This window comes from Monodon monoceros, unplaced genomic scaffold (assembly GCF_005190385.1).
Source record: "Monodon monoceros isolate NGI ecotype Baffin Bay Population unplaced genomic scaffold, NGI_Narwhal_1 Super_Scaffold_15, whole genome shotgun sequence".
NCBI lineage: Eukaryota > Metazoa > Chordata > Mammalia > Artiodactyla > Monodontidae > Monodon > Monodon monoceros.
Window position 1 is genome coordinate 8,506,194 of NW_021703771.1, and position 21,537 is coordinate 8,527,730.

At 39.1% G+C, this 21,537-nt stretch overlaps 1 protein-coding gene across 5 annotated transcripts in view; it reads left to right on the plus strand.

Moving 5' to 3' along the window:
• Positions 1–21,537, plus strand: part of LOC114895931 (regulating synaptic membrane exocytosis protein 1-like) — a 279,515-nt gene that overhangs the window by 201,473 nt on the left and 56,505 nt on the right. For all 5 annotated transcript variants that reach the window (XM_029223557.1, XM_029223558.1, XM_029223562.1 and 2 more), the window contains one exon: positions 13,992–14,227. In XM_029223557.1, the coding sequence (XP_029079390.1) occupies positions 13,992–14,227 (236 nt within the window). The remainder of the gene's footprint in view (positions 1–13,991; positions 14,228–21,537) is intronic.

Sequence of the window (21,537 nt, forward strand, 5' to 3'; positions counted from 1 at the left end):
GACACAGCCTTTCCAGCTGTAGGTGTGACAGGATAGCTTGTATCAGATGATCCCGCCTATAAACCTACAAAAGCTAAACAAGAAAATACAAACAAATAAAAAACTGTTTGGTGGCACTTGGAAGCAACATAGCAGACAAAGAAACTGGAGGGATTGCAACCCTTGAAAGAAGGAAAGAACATGAAGTGATGCCACATGTACCCCTTTTTCTATGGAGGGACTTTGCAACCCGGTGACACAGATATTGGAGCAAAGCAAAAAGCAGCATCTTCCCGGGCTGAGGAGACAGATGTCACAGTTCAGGAACTGACAGAGAAGCTGGAAACTGTGAGTGGAGGGTCCCAAAATTTGCTACAGATTCCCCTCATTTGTTGACTGCTGAGCTGTGCACGCATAGAAATTAACCGAGAAATTAACCAAACAGCAGCAGCTGGAAGATGAACTTCTGAGCAGACCTTCCAGCAGCTGCTGGGTGCTGGGAGAGGTCCATCCCCTTCAAGTGCGTGGGAAACACTTTGGTGTCCTGGACAAATTCCAGGAGGACCAAACTGGGAATAAGCGTCACACAGTACGAGTAAGGGCAGACCTTCAAGCCCAGCTCTGAACAGGAGCAGGATTAATTCTCTCTGCCAACCAAAAGCAATTTCACCCTTGTTGGAGGAAAATAATATCATCCAGAGTCTCTGTAGGTAGGTTTTCACCCACAACGTCTGGCATCTAATTTAAATTTACAAGGCAAGCTAAAACTTTTAAATTAATAGAAAGAGGACCAACCAACTAAAAACTAACAATAGAGTTATCAAAGAAGGACCTTAAAATATCCATGATTAATATGTTCTGGCAAACAAAGGAGAATGGCTGCTTTCAGCAGACACCTGGAATCCATTTTTATAAATGGAGCAATAATTCTAAAACTAAAAAATACGAAAAAAAAAATTAAAACCCTAACAACACATTTAATAGGTGGGTTTAATTAATTAATTAATGGCATATTAGAAACAGCAGAACAGAGAATTAGTGAGCTGGTCAGTGGAAAGTATATAAATTGACACAAGAGAAAGAAGAGAAGTTTCAGGAGAACAGGACAGATGTGAGATGTGATGGAAAGGTCTGAGTGTGTAACTGAGTACCAGAAGGAGAGGAAGTGCAGAAACAATACTTGAATCCTGAAGGGCTGGCTGAACTTTCCAACTTTGTAAATCCAACGACCTTTCCAATTCTGAAAATATATGAAGAGAAAAACAAATCTAGCAATATCATGATCAGAGTACTGAAAACTAAAGAAAAAAACTTTTCTTAAAAGAATCCTAGGGGGCGCGGCTTCCCTGGTGGCGCAGTGGTTGAGAGTCCGCCTGCCGATGCAGGGGACACGGGTTCGTGCCGCGGTCCGGGAAGATCCCACATGCCGCGGAGCGGCTGGGCCCATGAGCCATGGCTGCTGAGCCTGCGCGTCCAGAGCCTGTGCTCCGCAACGGGAGAGGCCACAGCAGTGAGAGGCCCGCGTACCGCAAAAAAAAAAAAAAAAAAAAAAAAAAATCCTAGGGGGAAAAAAGAGATTATCTTCAGGGAAGCAACAGTAAGATTTTGGCTGAAATTTCAACAGATGTTATCAAAGCCCCAAACCAATGGAATGACCAAAGGAAAGAATGCCGCAAGAAAAAATAAAAACATCCAACCCACTGTTTATGCTTAGTACGTGTTACCCAGCAAAAGTAACCTTCAGACAGTGCACGGATACACGAATGAAACAGCTAAGAACTCATCACCAGCGGACCTGCTCTTTATGTTGGGAGAAAATGCCCCCAGTTGGAAGCTCTAAGCTGGAGGAAGGAATAGAGAACACCAGGGAGAGTTAGTAATAATAACAGTAACAACAACAACATACTGGGGAGAGTTAGTAATAATAACAGTTACAACAATAACAACCAGAGAGTTAGTAATAATAACAGTAACAGCAACAACAACATACGGGGAGAGATAGTAATAATAACAGTAATAACAACAACAGCCAGGGAGAGGTAGTAATAATAACAACAACAGTACCCAGTGGTAGTTAAGACGTGTACAAGTAACACCTATAAAATACCTATGTGAAAGGAGGGAGGGGAAGAAAGGAATCAAGCTGCTGTAAAGTTCGTGCATTATTCTAAAAGTAGTAACATTTCTAACTTAAGGAAAATTCTGATAAGGTAAATACTTTAATCTTGAGAGTAGCCGCTAACAAATACTAGAAGAACGCACAACTCGGATCCTAATAGTGGAGGAAAGTATGCCTAACTAATCTAGCTCGGTAAAAAGGAGAGGTGAAAGGACAAACGGATGTGATCGTTAAAAATAAACAGCCAATAGTCGACTTGACTCTGGCCGTATCAGTAATTGCCTCAAACATAAACGGACTAAATGCTTATTTCCAATATCATGGAATGAAAACAGCAGATATCAGTGCAGGTGACCAAATATTTAAATGACATGAACAATTTTATGCAGATAAGTTTTATACCTGAGATCAAGTCAGCAAACTGACCAACAGGCCAGATCTGGCACACTGCCTGCTTTTGTGAATAAAGGTTTATTAGGACACATCTGTGCCCATTTGTTTATATATCATCTGTGGCTCTTTTCCCACTACAAGAACAAAGGTGAGACTGTTTGGCCCACAAAGCCTAAAATATTTACTATTTGATACTTTACAAAATAAATTTACCTAACCGTGACTTAGATGAAATCTACAAATTCCTTGAAAAGCACAGCTTACTAAAACTAACATAAGAAGGAATAAGAACACGAAGGAGTCCTAGATCTATGTTTAAAGATGATCCTATAATTGTTTTAAACCACCCCACAAGGAAAACTGCTGACCCAGGTGGATTCACTGGTAAGTTTTTCCAAAAATTTAAAGAAAATGCTCGTAATCATACCCGATATTTCCAGAGAGTAAAGAGGAGAAATACTTCCAAACTCTCTCTGTGAGTCAAGCCTCTACTTGATAAATTTGGTAAGGAGAAGACAGGAAAGTTATAGGCCAAAATCTCTCATTGAATTAGACAAAAGGCCTCAAGCAAAATTTTAGCCAATTGAATCCAGATAGAGAAAGAGTTCACTTTGTAAAATTCCATCTGTGGGATTTTGGGACATTTTTGAACATCGGGGGTCTGTTCGACCTTGGTGGGGCCTCCCTGGAGACCCTCTGTGCCAGCCAGGCTGGATATGATCTCAGGCACCGCAGGCCAGTGTTGCCTGCAGTGTCTGGTTAAAGGGAGGCTTCTGATCTGTGTCACAGGGCGATCTATCTGTCGGTCTGTCTGTCTCTATCCATCTCTCTGAGACAGAGAAATTTTGAGAGAGAGAATGAGAATACATTATGAAGACAACAGTTTTGTTCTGTAAGTGAGAGACTGGCTTAACATTATCTCTATGTAATTCATTGTAGAAGGAAAGAAAGAAATCCTCTGATCCTCTCATCATCACAGTAGACACAGAAAAAAATTTAATAAAGTTCATTACACATATATGATAAAATATGTTAGTGAACTAAAAAGAGAATTTTCTTAAAATGATAAAGGTAATCTACCATAACCTTACAACAAGCATCATACTTCATAGGGAAATACTGAACACTTTCCCCTGAGTTCACTGAAGCCACTTTCACAACCTCTGCTCAACATTATTTGGATGGTCCTAGCCAGTGTTGGACCTGGCAGAGTGGCAATATAGCAAAGAAAAGTAAATAAAAGCAATAAGGATTATAAATGAAGAATGTAAACTGTCATTATTCACAGTCTATATGATTGCACATATAAAAAACTCAAAAGAATCTGCCACAAAATTATTAGAATTAATAAGCCAATTTAGCAATCACTAGATGAAAGGTCAGTATATAAAAATCAGTTGTATTTTTATGTACCAGCAACAAACATTAGGACATGAAATTTATAAAATACACCAATACAGTATAATCAGAAACATGAAATACCTAGGAATAAATCTAATGCCTAATTAAACTAAGTAGGTAAATGAATTAGAAATAAACTAAATAAGTAGGAATAAATTAACAATATATAAGTCCTTAATATGAAGAGTACTTATAGCCTCATACATAATGCCACAGTTGTGTGCAGGTGAAATTCAATAAGAATTACACAGGGACAACTACTTCTGAAGGTCTGGCCGTTTGAAGGGATCGAATATAAATAGTGGTCTAACTCGAGTGCATCCCCTTGGTTCTAAGTGATGCCTGCTATCAAAATAGGTCCACTAGACGTGCTTAGGAAATTTGATGCCGTCTTGGTTATCAGTCAACAGGCCCAGAATTTTAACTCCTGGAAATTATGAGCTAGATTCCTGGGAATGATCTCTTGATCAGCAAGTTCCTTTTCTATTGACCATTTGTGATTAGTAACTTGTATATTGATCCAAACTAAAGTGTAGGACTCAAATAATTTGAGTTGACTTCTAGCATTTTTTGTAAACAGTGTAGTGAATTTATGTGTATTACAACCATCTTTTAATACGCCTTAAATTACTTGTCCCTTTTTAGGCTTACTGTGGAATCATGATAGGCCTCTATGTTCTTTTGGTGTGTTGAAGAAATAGAAATTGATTATAATTGTTTTTAAGCTAAATTTGTCCTTAATTTAAGAGTGGGAATCATCTTTACATAGTACCTCCTAGGCCTTTCCTGAAATAATGCTTACTTTCTGAAGATGAGAAGATATTTCAAGCCCGTGTTTTTTCATTCTATTCCAGACTTTCATGCCAGCCACCTTACATTAGAATAAGGAACCAAAATCTGGCAACTAAAGGTGCAGATTTTTTTTTTTTTTTTGCGGTACGCGGGCCTCTCACTGTTGTGGCCTCTCCCGTTGCGGAGCACAGGCTCCGGACGCGCAGGCTCAGCGGCCATGGCTCACGGGCCCAGCCGCTCCGCGGCATGTGGGATCTTCCCCGACCGGGGCACGAACCCGTGTCCCCTGCATCGGCAGGCGGACTCTCAACCACTGCGCCACCAGGGAAGCCCAAGGTGCAGATTTGATTGCTTATATGATTGATCCCTTGCATGTCCATGGGTAATACAAAGTCTTTTTTGTCTATTTTAGGGAACATGAGCTCATGATGTTTCAATGTTATTTTATCAATCTTTAAAAAAAATTCTTGTTTGAAATGAGTTTCTACATTGTCTATTACCATCATTTCATTGATTCTACAATGCACACTGGTCTGTACTTTATCATATATGAAATCCGTATGTATTTTACAATTGATGGCATGACATGGTTTAATTAGCAGCATTTTTCTTTCTTAAAAATCCATAAAATAATGCGTATCTTGCTACTGATGACATAATTGATTTGATTCAGTGCATATAGATTATCCTCCCACCTTTGCCATATTACGGTGAGTTTTGTCACACCAAGTCATATGTGTAATTTATAATTGGGCCAAAGCAATATCACCACCAGGCTTTCCTTGCAGTACCTACCAGTATGAGGTCCCCCAAATTCTGCTAAAGTTCAGGATATGACCTTCTTCATTACCTGTAGTTCTAGGACCCTGTAAGCCATGGAACAAATACTAGACCAGTTCTCTGTGAAGCCTTTGTAGGTGTGCAGTCTGCGTATGAAGTACAACTCTTGTCCCTTAATGGTAAGCTGGCCATCCCTGATTAAATAAAATTTGTTCTCAGCTAAATATTTAAGATCAATTAGTCATTTTAACAGAAAACTAAATTCTAATCTTGCATTAATGTAATATTTTTCAGTAAATGACTCATAGACCTTCCCTATTATATTATGAATATTTCCATCAAATAGAGATAGTTAGTCAAAGTTCTATTTTTTTGCTCTTTAGACTTACTGTTTAAAACTACAATAAACCAGGTAAATAATTCACTTTTCCTCAAACCTTTTGACAGTTTAGCGTATTCACCCAAGTTTTGTCTTTTACTCTCCTCATTCATATTCCAGGTATTTTACTGTAAGAAACAATTTCCTTCTTTTCCTTTGGTAAATAAAAACACATCTACTACCTTGAATATGTCACATATTTTTGTCACTTTTTTCTAGTTTAGAATGAACCATCCATATTAATTGCAACTTTTAACCTAAGCTTCTATTTTGTAGAGAAAACTTGGAGGTAGATAATGGAGCATAACAAGGCTGTCTGTCATAGGCAAGCAATGAAGCAGCCTAGCAAGTTACAGCAGACATAATAAAACATCCTACAAACAACCCAATCAAAAAATGGGCAGAAGACCTAAATATACATTTCTCCAAAGAAGACATACAGACATACAGATGTCCAAGAGGCACATGGAAAGATGCTCCTCAATAATTCTTTGCTAATTATTAGAGAAATGCAAATCAAAACTGCAGTGAGGTACCTCCTCACACCTGTCAGAATGGCCATCATTTTAAAATCTACACATAATAAATGCTGGAGAGGGTGTAGAGCAAAGGAAACCCTCCTGCACTGTTGGTGGGAATGTAAATTGGTGCAGCCACTGTGGAGAACAGTATGGAGGTTCCTCAAAAAATTAAACATAGAACTACCATATGATCCAGCAATCCCACTCCTGGGCATATATCTGGAGAAAACCATAATTCAAAATGATACCTGTACCCCAATGTTCATTGCAGGACTATTTACAGTAGCCAAGACATGGAGGCAACCTGAATGCCCATCCATAGACAGATGAATGGATAAAGAAGATGTGGTATATATACACAATGGAATATTACTCGGCCATAAAAAAGAATGAAATAATGCCACTTGCAGCAACATGGGTGGACCCAGAGATGATCATACCAAGTGAAGTAAGTCAGACATAGAAAGGCAAACATCATATATCACTTCTATGTGGAATCTAAAAAAAAAAGATACAAATGAAACATTTGCAAAACAGAAATAGACCCACAGACCTAGAAAACAAACTTATGGTTACCAAAGGGGAAAGGGCAGGGGAGAGATAAATTAGGAGTTTGGGATTAACATATACACATTACTATATATAAAACAGATAAACAACAAGGACCTACTGTATAGCACAGGGAGCTATATTCAATATCTTATAATAACCTATCAGGGAAAAGAATCTGAAAAAGAATATATATGTACAACTGAATCATTTTACTGTATACCTGAAACATGGTAGATTAACTATACTTCAATTTTAAAAACTTCAAAATAACTCAATAAATAAAAATAAAACATCCTTACAACCCACAGTATCCTATAAAGTTGCAAAGATGAAGATAAAGCTTTGCATCATTCAGAGGCAAATCCACTGTATAACTAATTAATCACCTGGATTACGTTTAAGCTGACACTCCAACCAACTTCATTGCTGTTGATATCAGAGTCTTTTCAGAACTATAGGTCAATTTATTTATTACATAATTCTACATTTTCACAATCTTAAATGTTACCGGAAGAAATGTTAGCCTATCCAATAAGTAAAATCAATATAGAAAATATAGGAATTTCAGATTCACTAGTCTGCTCATGAGAAAACCAACCTAAATCTTAAACAATAAAATAAAATTTTGTGCTCGTATTACATACTACACTGATAAAATCTGGAATAAGACATAATGCTGCCTTTTAAAAATTTGAGTTATAATTCACATACCATAAAATTCACCCTGTTCGATTGTACAGTTCAGTGGTTTTTAGCATATTCACAATTAGTTGTGCAACCATCACTGCTGTGTAATTCGAGAACATTTTTATCTTCCCCCATAGAAACCTATAACCCTTTGCATCACGCCCCTCCCCCCTCCTCTAGCCCCTGGTGACCACTAATCCACACTTGTCTCTGGATCTGATATTTTATTTAAATGGAATTATACAGTATGTAGCCTTGGGTATCTGGCTTTTTTCATGGAGTATAATGTTTACAACTTCATCCATGTTTGTAACATGAATCATTCATTTTTATACGTGATAATATTCTATCGTATGGATGAAGCACATTTTGTCTCCATTCATCAGTTGATGGGCACTTGGGTTGTTTTCTCTTTTTAACTGTTATGAATAATGCTGATCTGAACGTTCCTGTGTAAGTGTTTGTATGGATATATGTCTTCAATTCTGTTGAGGACGTACCTAGGAATGGAATTACTGAGTGGTACAGCAACTCTAGTTTAATTTAATTATGTTTATGTTTAACTAAATTGCCAAACTCTTTCCAAAGCAGCTACATAATTTTACACTCCTGCCAGCAGTGTATGAAGGGTCCAATTTCTTCAGAGTCTCATCAGCACTTGTAGGCATCTCTTTTTTACTGTAGCTGTCCTGTGCATGTGAAGTGGCCTCTCATCGTGGTTTTCATAAAGCTTTTTTAAGCCAAATTTATCAAACTAGTTTGATAGCTCAAAGGATTCACTTTGATTGTGGATTTAGATTCTTATATTAAAATTCTTTTGAGTGAGCCATTTCTTGAAAATGGATTTTTCTTGAAACACAAGCATATTCAAAGTATTAGAAGTTCAGTTTCTTTTTTTCTCTGGGAATTCCTTAGTTAACTATATGAGAATTATGTAAGTACTCATTGGTCTACATAGATCAATCAGAATGGGAGCTCTGTTCAGTTAATATCTGTCTGCCCAAACCACTATCCCTAGGTTGCAGAGAAAGTAAGAGATTTTTTTCACCAATTGAAAAGACTGTTTTTTCTTATAAATTTATTTATTTTATTCATTTTTATTTTGGCCGTGTTGGGTCTTCGTTGCTGTGCGCGGGCTTTCTCTAGTTGCGGTGAGCGGGGGCTACTCTTCGCTGTGGTGCGCGGGCTTCTCATTGTGGTGGCTTCTCTTGTTGTGGAGCATGGGCTCTAGGCGTGCGGGCTTCAGTAGTTGTGGCTCGCAGGCTCTAGAGCACAGCCTCAGTAGTTGTGGCGCACAGACTTAGTCGCTCCGCAGCATGTGGGATTTTCCCGGACCAGGGCTTGAACCTGTGTCCCCTGCGTTGGCAGGCAGATTCTTAACCACTGTGCCACCAGGGAAGTCCCGAAAAGACTATTTTTTAAACACAAAGAGAACTAGCAGTTTCTGTTTTATCAACTTTGACATAGACAGAAATTGACACAGAAACCTAACCCTAGAGTTTAAAGGGCTGTTCTTTAGTGTGGACAAGACATTTTCTTAAATGATGTGAACTTTTGTAACATGCCAACGACCAGACATGCAAAAAGCCAAACAAAGAAGATTTTCTGTCATCCGTCACCCAGCTCTCAATTCATCCCTGAGGTCTGCCATCCAACAGGTTTCATCCGTAGACGGATTCCCTGTTGTTGCTGCTACTGGTGAGGAAGGTATTATCCATCACAAACAGAGCAGAAGAAGGGACAGATTTACCAAGACCCAGAACCAGCAGCAAACAGAACAAAACCAGAGTCAAAAAAAGAAAACAGAGACTGGAAGTAATGTTCTGTTGCCTCTTGATCTTAAATCCAGGAGCGAGGAAAAGGCATCCTTGGGCTCAGAGCCTTCATGGGGCACCATGCTCAGAGGTCCAGCAGAAGTCCATCTGGGCATTTTGATGGGACCTCCAACACTCTCGAAGCATAATTCTCAAAATTAAAACGTAATTGTTAGAAAAACACACAGGAAATGTCAGAGTTTTAACTCATTAGTGAGAACACTGACAGGGTGACAAGCTGGTTCCTAAGATGATGTACATATAGACATACATATATAGTCATTGAAAAAAAAAAGGGAATGCTGAAACATTATTCAGTTCGATTCAAAACTGGATAATGTTCTCTAGATCAGTAAAACCCTAACCTTGAGGTTATCCTCACTACTAAGTAGTGGTTATTTGCTCCTTATCAGTTATCTTCAAGTTAACATCTAACATACAGAGTTATAAAATTTGGGGACCGTAATTATTATAAGAGTAAATAGTAAGTCAAAAAATGTTCTATTCCCCCAGAGAGTCAAATGCCCTTAGAGAGCTTATTAGTTAATCCTTAAACATGGCATTAACATGTAAGGCCATTTTTTTCTTAACCTCATTTCCAAGTTTAGATATTTTTTTCTTAACAGAAACGAGGCAGTTACTACTCTGAGCAACTGGGTGATTGGAGTGTCTTTAATGTGATATGGAAGTTTAGACAAGGAGCAGTCTTTTCCTTGGGTTGAGCACATTTTTGAGAACCTTAGCAGTTCACAAGTAGGTGCGTAAATCTAGAGTTGAGGGCTGAGACAAGGTGGAGAGAAGCCCTGGGAATCAGCATCACATAGAAGGATGTAAAGCTTGGGACCAGATGACACATCAAGGGAGCAGGTCTCATGTGGGGAATAGAGGTCAGGGTTGGGAGGGTTGAAGAGCTCCAGTGTTTAGTGGTGAAAAAGAATATCTGTCCAGGGCTTCCCTGGTGGCGCAGTGGTTGGGAGTCCGCCTGCCGATGCAGGGGACGTGGGTTCGTGCCCCGGTCCGGGAAGATCCCACATGCGGCGGAGCGGCTGGGCCCGTGAGCCATGGCCGCTGAGCCTGCGCGTCCGGAGCCTGTGCTCCGCGACGGGAGAGGCTGCAACAGTGAGAGGCCCGCGTACCGCAAAAAAAAAAAAAAGAATAAATGCCCAGCCAGGAGGCACTAGGTGGGAAAATCTATGAGAATAAAGCATCTCAAGATCAAAAGAATCAAACGCTTTGTCACATGCGTGGTGTATTGAGAGGTCGAGAGAGTAAAGACTGAGAAACGAGAGGATTTTGCTACATGGAATAATTGGTGACTCTGATGAAAGGAAAAGGCTATTGGGTGAGGCGGCAGGGACAAAGCCCGCTTCCGTTTAGTCCAGAAGAGAATAGAGAGAGAGGACGTACAAACAACTCAGGTTCTTCAGCAAAAGGTCAGTAGCTAGGAGAGGGGGTGTCAAAGAAGGAAGGTGGGTTTTTCATTTGTTTGGTCTTTAAAGGTGGGTTATATCACAGTCTATTTGTATAGTGAGAATTCACTTTTTTTAACTTCATCAGTTCACAGCAATGGGAGGGATGCTACAAACATTAGTGATGCATAAGGTGTGTGCTGATATAAACTATGCAAATCTTAACGTAACCGATACAAAATATATCAGAGGGCCGGGAGGCAGCAGTCATGACTCTCCAGAGACCCTGAATAGCTTTATAAGGCAGAAAGCTTTACAGTGCATCTTGAAGGATTCAGGCACATCTAAATGACAGGAATAGTCTTCCAGGCGATTGAAGCAGAACAAATAGAAGGCTAAGAAATAGGAGAGTAGAAGTAGATTTGTGCTAAGACTATGACCTTCACATTGATTTAATTAATCTGGGTGGTTAGACCCCCCCGCAAACCTCTCCCCTCAGTTAGGTAACAGAAGAATGGAAAATGCCCTAACACGTTCCACTTAAAATACGGTGTTCTAGATTCTTCAGAAAGCTATGCACTGTCCCAGATTACATAAGAATACTTCTGAGCTTCTAAACAAAATATTTTATTTTTTGAGGAAAAACTGTGTCTTACTTATTCACAAAACTTTTTTTAACATAACTTCTTAATTCACCCCCCGCAAATGGTAATCATTTGCTGTATAGATTTCTCTAATTATTTTTCAGAATTTTTATTTGTTGACATTGTAGAACATTTCATGGCTGTAATTAAGTATCCATGAAAAAACTTGTGAATCTTCCTAGCTCATCTTGGATACATTTTCATAGTAGAACTATTATAGAAAACATTTCCCTGCTCTTTCAAACTTCTCTATAACCTAAACAACACTGTCTAAAATTTCACAATAGTTTTTTGTGTGTACAGTGATTTTTAAAATACAGATTGAGAGTTGTGATGTAATTCTGTTTTCACGGGAATATTGTGGAGAAAACAGTACATGTTAGTTTATCCATACTTTACTGTAAAGGTATAAACAAGATCACCGAAGAGAGGTTTTCAATAACCACTGTGGTGAGTGTGCTAAAGAGATGAAAAACTCGCTGGTGTTTGATTGAAGATGGATATTATGATGGTGAAATTGACCAAATCCTGTCATTTCTGTATATCTTTCAGCAGAATTGTGCTAGTAAAATAGTAGAAAAAGCAGGTACTAAGAGTAGACTTAAGGAGGGTGGCAGAGTTAGGAAACACATTCAAATGAATAGGTGAGAACACGAAAGAAATTGACCGTAATATTTATCCGGAAAGGAAGTCCACTAAAGTTGCGAATATAAACCCCACAGGAACCAGTGTTGAATTGGTCGTCTGTAAAACTGTCATCATTACCGTTTGGAGGAGGAGACTGCATAAAACGCATAGCAAGATTACTAGGCTTGCAAATGGCTTTAAAAACTTTTGAGTTAATGAAAAGATGATTAGAGTAAATTGAAAGAATATGAATACCTTATTATTGTCAGGTGAATGTTGACGTGGACCAATTCAAGAAACGCAGCTAGGGATTAAGCATTCCAAATTATTCCTGTCAAATCAGGCCCCAGTTTCCATTCACTTTCGCTGAAGGGATCCTAAGGTCCAAAAAGTCCTGTCTTTTCCATGGATTCTGAGCCCCTGCACCAATTTTCCTTTCTGCTGAAGCACTCATTGTGTATATGGCCACAAACATGTTACGTGATCTTAAGACTTTCTGTTTTACTGTTTCTAATCATATTAGGGTTTATTCTGATTTGCATATGAAATGTCATCACTTAAAGAAGGTATATTCAGTAATATATTTCATTTTTCCAAAGAAAAAATATAGAAAATCAAGATGGTGGTAAAGGTCATGTGAGCCAGTTTTTGCAAATATTTTGAGGGCACATAAAATTAAGAGGGTCATTTCAGAGATATCAAACAGGTCTTTATTGGACCAAAAAAGGGATAGTCTAAATGGATACTATAACTGCATATGCAGAGCAATTAAAAAGACTGGAAGAATCCTACCATCCCTGACCACTTCCCCAGTTGCCTGCCCTACCTGTAACTCTGACTCACAGACACTCATGTACTTTGGCAAATAGAAAGGATATTTTCCCTCAACCTTCTACGGTACCTGAAACTCTCAACAGTAGTTTATTCATTTGGGAGAGAAGTACCGTGATCTATTCAGATAACCTGATGCAATCTCAGAACATAGACAAGTAAGTTTTGCAGAAGAGGACAACAAAACAAGGAACATCTGGACCCAGAGCCTGCGAGTTCGGAGAGTTGAAAGTTGAAAATGAGAGGAAACGTACGTGGAGGCGATGGGGCAGGAGTGGGTGAGGAAGGAGGAAGGAGAAGCAGGGCTTGTCTCCTGAACAGCATTTCCGAGACTCACTCAGCCTCGGATAGCAAAAGAGACGCCTCTTAGCTGGAATCCCAAAGAGAAACCAGAACAAACACTGGTTTCATTTTTTAAACCTTGTCGTGTGGCAAATTAAGAGTATCCGTTTTGAACAATATTTTTTCCTCAGGAATGTATATGGACTTTTCTCACTGATTGAACTATTTTAGCTTTTCTCTGAAAGTAACAGAGGAATTATTTATAACATTGGTCAGTAACACCTCCCCATTTGTAGCCTCGGTTGCCTTTCTTTTTACTATCTTCAAAGAGTTTATAGATGATGCCTTGAAATGCTCTTGTTTCAAGGCACATCTGGTAAATAAATACTGGGGGGGCTTCCCTGGTGGCGCAGTGGTTGAGAGTCCGCCTGCCGATGCAGGGGACACGGGTTCGCACCCCGGTCCGGGAAGATCCCACATGCTGCGGAGCGGCTGGGCCCGTGAGCCATGGCCGCTGAGCCTGCGCGTCCGGAGCCTGGGCTCCGCAACGGGAGAGGCCACAGCAGTGAGAGGCCCGCGTACCGCAAAAAAATAAATAGATAAATAAATACTGGGGGCGGTGACGTGACCTTAGAATATTTATAGCTGTAGGACTACTATTCAGCCGGGTTTTCCCTCTAAAATTTTGCCCGGATTATTTCAAAATAAGTTAGATTTAAAGTTTTGATTATGCTGACCTGTAATTTATGGATGCATATATGTTTTTACTTTGTAAATATAGTTCATTTACCCCTAAAATGCAAGGCAGACGGATGGGGACTTCAGGAAGAGCCATCACCAAGAGCACGAGCGTGAGTGGAGAGATGTACACACTGGAGCATAATGATGGCAGTCAGTCGGACACGGCTGTGGGCACTGTTGGAACAGGTGGGAAGAAAAGGAGGTCCAGCCTGAGTGCCAAAGTGGTTGCCATCGTGACTCGAAGGAGCAGAAGCACGTCCCAGCTAAGCCAAACAGGTGAGTGAAGTGAACTCAACTTACACATCTCAAGTTCTCACTGGAGAGACAAATGTCAACCTTCATGCTATGGCTTGGGATGGGATTGTACAGTGTACGGATTCTCCTTTCCAAAGAACGTTTGTTTCTCTGTTTCTGGAAACCTGTTCCATGTGTGGGTTTTTTTGTGTTTTTTCTTTTCTGTACAGCTGTCTAACAAGGTATCATTTGTCAATCCCTGAAGTGGTCAGGTATTTCGTGAAAAAAAAAAAAATAAAGCCGTGTTTACAAATATGCAAGGAAATGCAAAGAAATCTTAAAGAACCAAATTGGTTGAAATACAAGAAAAGCAACAGGATTCTCCTTTTCAAAATATTCCATAATACAATTACTTCTAATTTAGGCTATCTCCATATTGTTTTAGAAAAGAAGGTCAGTTGTGCAACTTGAAATAAAGTCTTCAGGGGGCTGTGTGAATGTAATAATTGAACTGTGACTGTTCTATTTTCAATGCAAGTAAAAACCCAGCAGTTGTTTTTACTTTACAAAAATGGGTCAGTGGATTCATGCAAAGAATAATGTCAATACAAATTTGAGTTTCAAACATTTTCTACTGCTTATAAATCTTAAAAGCTTTATATCCTCAGGGTATAGAAAAAAGCAAACAGAAGGGAGGATGATTATTTGTGTATTATCAAATAGAAAAAACTGCCTAAAATTATATAACATTTGATCATACATGTTAGACAATTCATTACTAGGCTTAGCACTACGGAAAATTGAAGGTAAGTGAAATATTGAACTGATTTAAATTGTCAGCACCTGTTTCTCTTGCCATAATCTTAGTTCCGTTTATTGTTCCTTAAGAGCGAAAGTCTTGGCACAAAATTTACTTAGACTAAAAAACTTCCATGAAATCCTTTTGATAGTTAACTTGGCATCCTGGAAAGTACTTTTTTTTTTGAATTTTACGATTTTATTTTTTTATACAGCAGGTTCTTATTAGTCATCCATTTTATCCATATTAGTGTATACACGTCAATCCCAATCTCCCAGTTCATCCGACCACCTCCACCACCCCGCCACTTTCCCGCTGGGTGTCCGTACATTTGTTCTCCACATCTGTGTCTCTATTTCTGCCCTGCAAACCGGTTCATCCTTTGTATGCGTTAATATACGATATTTGTTTTTCTCTTTTTGACTTACTTCGCTCTGTATGACAGTCTCTAGATCCATCCATGTCTCTACAAATGACCCAATTTCATTCCTTTTTATGGCTGAGTAATATTCCATTGTATATGTGTACCACATCTTCTTTATCCGTTCATCTGTTGATGGGCATTTAGGTTGCTTCCATGACCTGGCTATTGTAAATATTTCTGCAATGAACATTGGGGTGCATGTGTCTTTTTGAATTATGGTTTTCTCAGGGCATATGCCCAGTAGTGGGATTGCTGGGTCATATGGTAATTCTATTTTTAGTTCTTTAAGGAACCTCCATACTGTTCTCCATAGTGGCTGTATCAATTTACATTCCCACCAACAGTGCAAGAGGCTTCCCTTTTCTCCACACCGTCTCCAGCATTTGTTGTTTGTAGATTTTCTGATGATGCCCATTCTAACTGGTGTGAGGTGATACCTCATTGTAGTTTTGATTTGCATTTCTCTAATAGTTAGTGATGTTGAGCAGCTTTTCATGTGCTTCTTGGCCATCTGTATGTCTTCTTTGGAGAAATGTCTATATAGGTCTTCTGCCCATTTTTTGATTGCATTGTTTGTTTCTTTAATATTGAGCTGCATGATCTGTTTATATATTTTGGAGATTAGTCCGTTGATTCATTTGCAAATATTTTCTCCCATTCTGAGGGTTGTCTTTTCATCTTGTCTGTAGTTTCCTTTGCTTTGCAAAAGCCTTTAAGTTGCATGAGGTCCCATTTGTTTATTTTTGTTTTTATTTCCACTACTCTAGGAGGTGGATCAAAAAAGATCTTGCTGTGATTTATGTCAAGGAGTGTTCTTCCTATGTTTTCCTCTTCCTATGTTTTCTTCTTCCTATGTTTTATAGTGTCCGGTCTTACATTTAGGTCTTCAATCTATTTTGAGTTTATTTTTGTGTGTGGTGTTAGGGAGTGTTCTAATGTCATTCTTTTACATGTAACTGTCCAGTTTTCCCAGCACCACTTATTGAAGAGACTGGAAAGTATGTATTTTAAATTATGTCTTCTACTGGACAAAGTGACAAATAAATTAGAGATAGGGAATTTTGAGCCGTTCAAAAATTGAACTAGTGCGCACAAGCTGTTTATCAAAACAGAGGTTTGTCTCTCTGAAAATCACAGGATTAGAATGGCCCTCGATTAGCGAGCATTTCTGATGGTAATTCCTCTCCGCCATCCCATGGGGATGAGCTGTTCATTGTGAAGGGGAATCATTTGTCTTCCTTGGGCTCAGGTTCCTTCCTTAGGAGTAGGAGTTGTTTTTCATTTCTTTTACTTGTTTTGTTTTTGACCGTGGTGCTTCTTGGTTTGTAATGTTCATGCAATACATGATGCTTTCCAGTGTGGGGTGTGGATGGACTTTCACCACCAGATTTCAGATTACTTTATCCCTTGGATGATATGGAAATTCTCTTTGATGTCCTTTTAGGGAGCCAGGGTTTCCTGCAGGTTCGGGGATGACTTATCTTCTTCCCCAGCCTCCACAGTCTGTCTCTTCTTATTTTCCCTGATAGTTCGTTCCCTCTCTATCTTTCCCTGGTTGAGTAGAATTACATTTTCTTAGAGTAAAGCACAGCAATAATTAAACATAAGAACTGTACCTGAGGCACAGCTTTGTAGGTAATAGATTCAAATGATTGTCATTGAAACACTCAGCCCCTTTGCTTTGTTAGTTTAAATTTTATTCCAGTTACAGGCATTGCTGAATTTCGAATAACACCTACCTTCCCAAAAGTTGCATTGTTAGTAACGTGCATGGAATTACCCCACTTTCAAAGATTAGTTTGCAACGTACAGGAGCGAAAAGGATTACGAAGCCAAGATAACAAAATAGTTCTAGCCCAACGTGACTCAAGGAATAAACTCTAACTTTCTCTCTGGGGCTCGGCTTGCCTGTTTATTGGGTGGATTGGACTGAAAGTCGTCCTCTGAACTTCCCAGGTATAAGAGTTTATGTTTCTCTTTCTACATCATAATTGTACCTTTTATTTGATAACCTGTTTTCTCATTCTTCTTAATCTTCCCAAAGCAAGTGACCAGTGGTGACAAACCTCAGTTATCACTGTTCTTTATTTCACTGGATGCCCTGGTTTTTCTCCCTATTCCTTCTTCTACAAGTGATTTTTCCCCCTTTATCAATGATTATATGTCCTCTATCCTGTGAAGAGACACGAAAGTTCAGAATTCTCATTCTAAGAAATCTTGTTTTTTATTACTTCAGCTTTTGCATGTGATCATCAAATCTGTATTCCAATTTGTCCTCACCCAAGAAATATTCCTTAATTTTAATTTCCTATAAGAGAGCCTCTTGGATGGCCTACTTTAAACAAGCGTAGCACTGTCACAAATCTGAATTTCCAGCCCTTCCTTTCAGTATTACCACAGTTTTTATAGTTACAAACCTTAGAAGAGTTTTCTACTTTAAAAATTTTTCACTCAACTCTCTCTTCCCCAGGTCCATCATCCCAGAGAAAACTATGTGATATTTGTCCAATTTTAAGGAACACTAATATAATTGATTTAAATGTCTTTAGTGTGAAGTGAATCCATTAATTGCAGACTGGTGAGGCTTTTCAGGGGGCCTTCTAAATGCATGGATAATTAAGACAGATTTTTTTTAATTTAGTTTATTGGAGTATAGTTGATTTACAATGTTGTGTTAATTTCTGCTGTACAGCAAAATGATTGTTTTTTATCCATCTTATATATAATAGTTTGCATCTTCTAGCCCCAAACTTCCGATCCATCCCTCCCCCACCCTCCCCTTGGCAATCACGCGTCTGTTCTCTGTGTCTGACTCTGTTCCTTTTTTTTGTAGATAAGTTCGTTTGTGTCATATTTTAGATTCCACATGTAAGTGATATCGTATGGCATTTTTCTTGCTCTGACTTACTTCACTTAGCGTGATCATCTCTAAGTCCCACCATGTTGCTGCAAATGGCATTATTTCATTCTCTTTTATGGCTGGGTAATATTCCATTGTGTATATGTGCCACATCTGCTTTATCCATTTAACTGAGACAGATTTTCTAATGGTGTCAATTAATCAAAGATTGGGAAGAGGCAAACAGCATTGCTTATCTATTAAAACAAGCTGGGTGTTCTATGGAATAGCATGTATTATGTTTAATGTAAATTTTACTTGTGCTTAATGTAAAAAAAGACTTTAACTAAAGGCTTCTCCAGCGGTGAGTCTCCAATCCACCCCGTGCGCCCTGGATTACGGGCTCTGTCTCCTCTGCCACACAGATGATAGATAATCAGGAAAACAAGAAGCATTTAGAAATAATGCTTAACTAGCTCTGTTTAGAATGGGAGATTTCAAGCACATCGTTTTTCTGTTTTTGTTTTCACGTAGCCACAAGTTTGCTCACGGAGTATATTTGATTCTTTGTTCAAAATAATAAGTAAAATTTATTTCCAAAACTTGAAAAGCATAGTAAACTGTATATACAGATATATTTATATAGTAAATTACATTTGTGACATATAAATGTACAAAATTTACCTTGCTTTTCTATGTAATTTGTTGTGTGCTTCAATATATTTACTGTGCTTTTCAATTATATATAATTATTTATGTGGAATATTCCAAGTATAAATAACATTAATATTTTAAAGTCACCTTTACCACAGTATTTACTCATAATGAAAGTAGGAATAAATTTGTTAATATATTTTTTAACTAGGAGAGTGACAGAAACAGGAAAGTTTCCAAAAATGCTACTGCTGGTAAATGGCTTCAAGCAATCAAGTACATAACTCAAAACCTGTTCAGTACACAGCTACTGAATTAGATTGAAAAGGGCATGAGGTATGGAAGGAAAGGGAAATTTTAAGAAAAAGCTCCTGATCCAGGAGCTTCTTGGGACTGAATGAAGCTCTGAGTAAACGTAGGGCCAGGCTTTAGGATGTGAGGGAGGTTTTAGCCTTTGTAGGTTTAGATGCCCGGCCTGTATAGTGTGAGGTTTGCCTCACTATGAATGAAGCCTTTATTGAGAACAATCACCCCTACATACACCCTTGTAATTACCTACAAGTAAAGATAATTATGATAATAAGTATCATAAGAATGATAAGTATTCATTTAGTCTAAGTGACTAAAACCAATAGATTTGCATTTCTAGAGCTGTTTCCATGTACCTCTAAGTTATACGTGTACACGTTTGTGTGTATAACTTCCCTCCATGATTGATCACAAAAAAATCGTGATTAGAACTTATAGCTTTTTTGAAGAAAACACCTATAAATGTAAAAGCATCATTAGCACTATAGACTAGAAATTACTTCATTTACTTTATCTCATATTGTTGAAGAACTCTATCTCCAGGATTATACCAGGGACAGTGGGTGTTTCAAAATTAGAAGTAGCATCCCCGATGGAAGGAAATCATTCACACTTGAAATAAATAAGAATCCAAGAAGTAAATAAGAAAATGGAAAGCCAAATGCCAAACATAATAAAACCCGGTGTACCAAAGGAAGTGGGAAGACAAATGGGTCAAAGGTCTAAATTTCCCAGGATAAGAACACATGCAGAATTGAGAGCTGACCGTGGCCTAACCATTTAATATAATCATTATTTATTGTATCATTAACAGCCGATGATACTTTGTTCAGTAGATTCGTATCATTTTTTCCTACATACTGGCAGGATTTGGGTAGTTATGCACTGATTAAATTATGGAAAATGTTGCAGGACTCTGTTATACTGTCAAATAATTAAGAGTCCATTATCATGTACTAAGAACATACTAAAAAATCACTTCTAAAAAAAAAATACTAAAAAAATCTTTCTTTAAGAGTAGATATTTTGTGCCTTTCCAACATTTCCCTCCATCCACATCTCTTTGTCCCCTGTCCAAATCACTTGAAAATGATTCAGAGTCCCTCTGAGTAGAGGAATCTGAGTCTATATATAAAAATACCTTCCAGCCATGTTACCTTTCTGGTATATTCTTCCTCTTGCCCTGTGTTACACCAGGGTGTGTGGAGCAGGGCCCAGGTCCCTACAGGCTCCACTGGCTCCAGAGGCCCGGCTAAGCCTTCTTCTGCCCTCCTGCTATGGCACATTTAGCATCATCTGTTGTAGGGTTTAGGCATTTACAAAAGACTGAAGATTTACTGGTGCCTTCCCGCTGCCCTGTTTTCCTGCAGGAATCCCTGAATCAGGGAAGCATAAAATAATTTTGTGGAAATTATTAAGAGGCTAATAATTGTGTGGAAAGGAGAAAAACACAAATAGGTATTTCCATAAATTTTCAACCCAGCCTATGAGCACAGTTTGGCTCAAGCAAAGGTGTATGAAAGGACTGTCATGGGAAATACATTTAGGAAAAAAGGTTGGGGCCAGGTCTTAAAAGAAGCCCTGTAAGGGACTCTGCTCAGTGTTTGATGGAGAACTTTTAATGGAGAGGATAGAAGAAAGGAAGCTGTGTTCCCAGAAGCTCAAGTGGAAGCAAGATGTGCAAAATCGGCGAGGAAGCAGAAAGGTCAGGGTGAGGCTAACGGATGAAATGAAAAACCGTGACGTGGGTGGAGAAGGAACCATGGAGGTGGACGTGAATGAGCTTGTTCGGGGAAAGGGGGCGGGGCCTGAGTGAAGAGAGGACAAGGTGAGATGCCCAGGAATTCAGGAATAACTGGTGAGGGAATAGGAGGGCGGGGCGCGGGATCCAGGGAAAGGGAGAGTGAGCAGGGAGGCGCAGGAACGGATCCTAGAGGGGAAGGATTTCCCGGAGTGGTTGCTTAACCCACAGAAAGGCGGGAGAGGCCAGGGAGTGGGATAAAATCCTCGGATTTGGGGCCAGAAGGGTTGCCCCTGACATCAGTCTGCCTGGAGCAGTGAGGAAGGTTGGGTGTGCCTCAGTGTGGAACGAGCCACCAGGGGTGGAGCCAGTTCCTCTCTCCATGCAGTCCTCATTCCACCTGGGACCATCGTCTCAGAGACTTGGGATGGGACTCTTGTCCTGGGTGGGAGCCCAAGAGGATGGGACTGGAGGGTCTACGATGGGATAGAGGGAGGGCTCCCCCACCACCCTATTCAGATGGATGGGGCTGGGAAGATGCCTAGACGGGCAGCTCTTATGAACGTGTCTTCAGAAAGCATTCAGA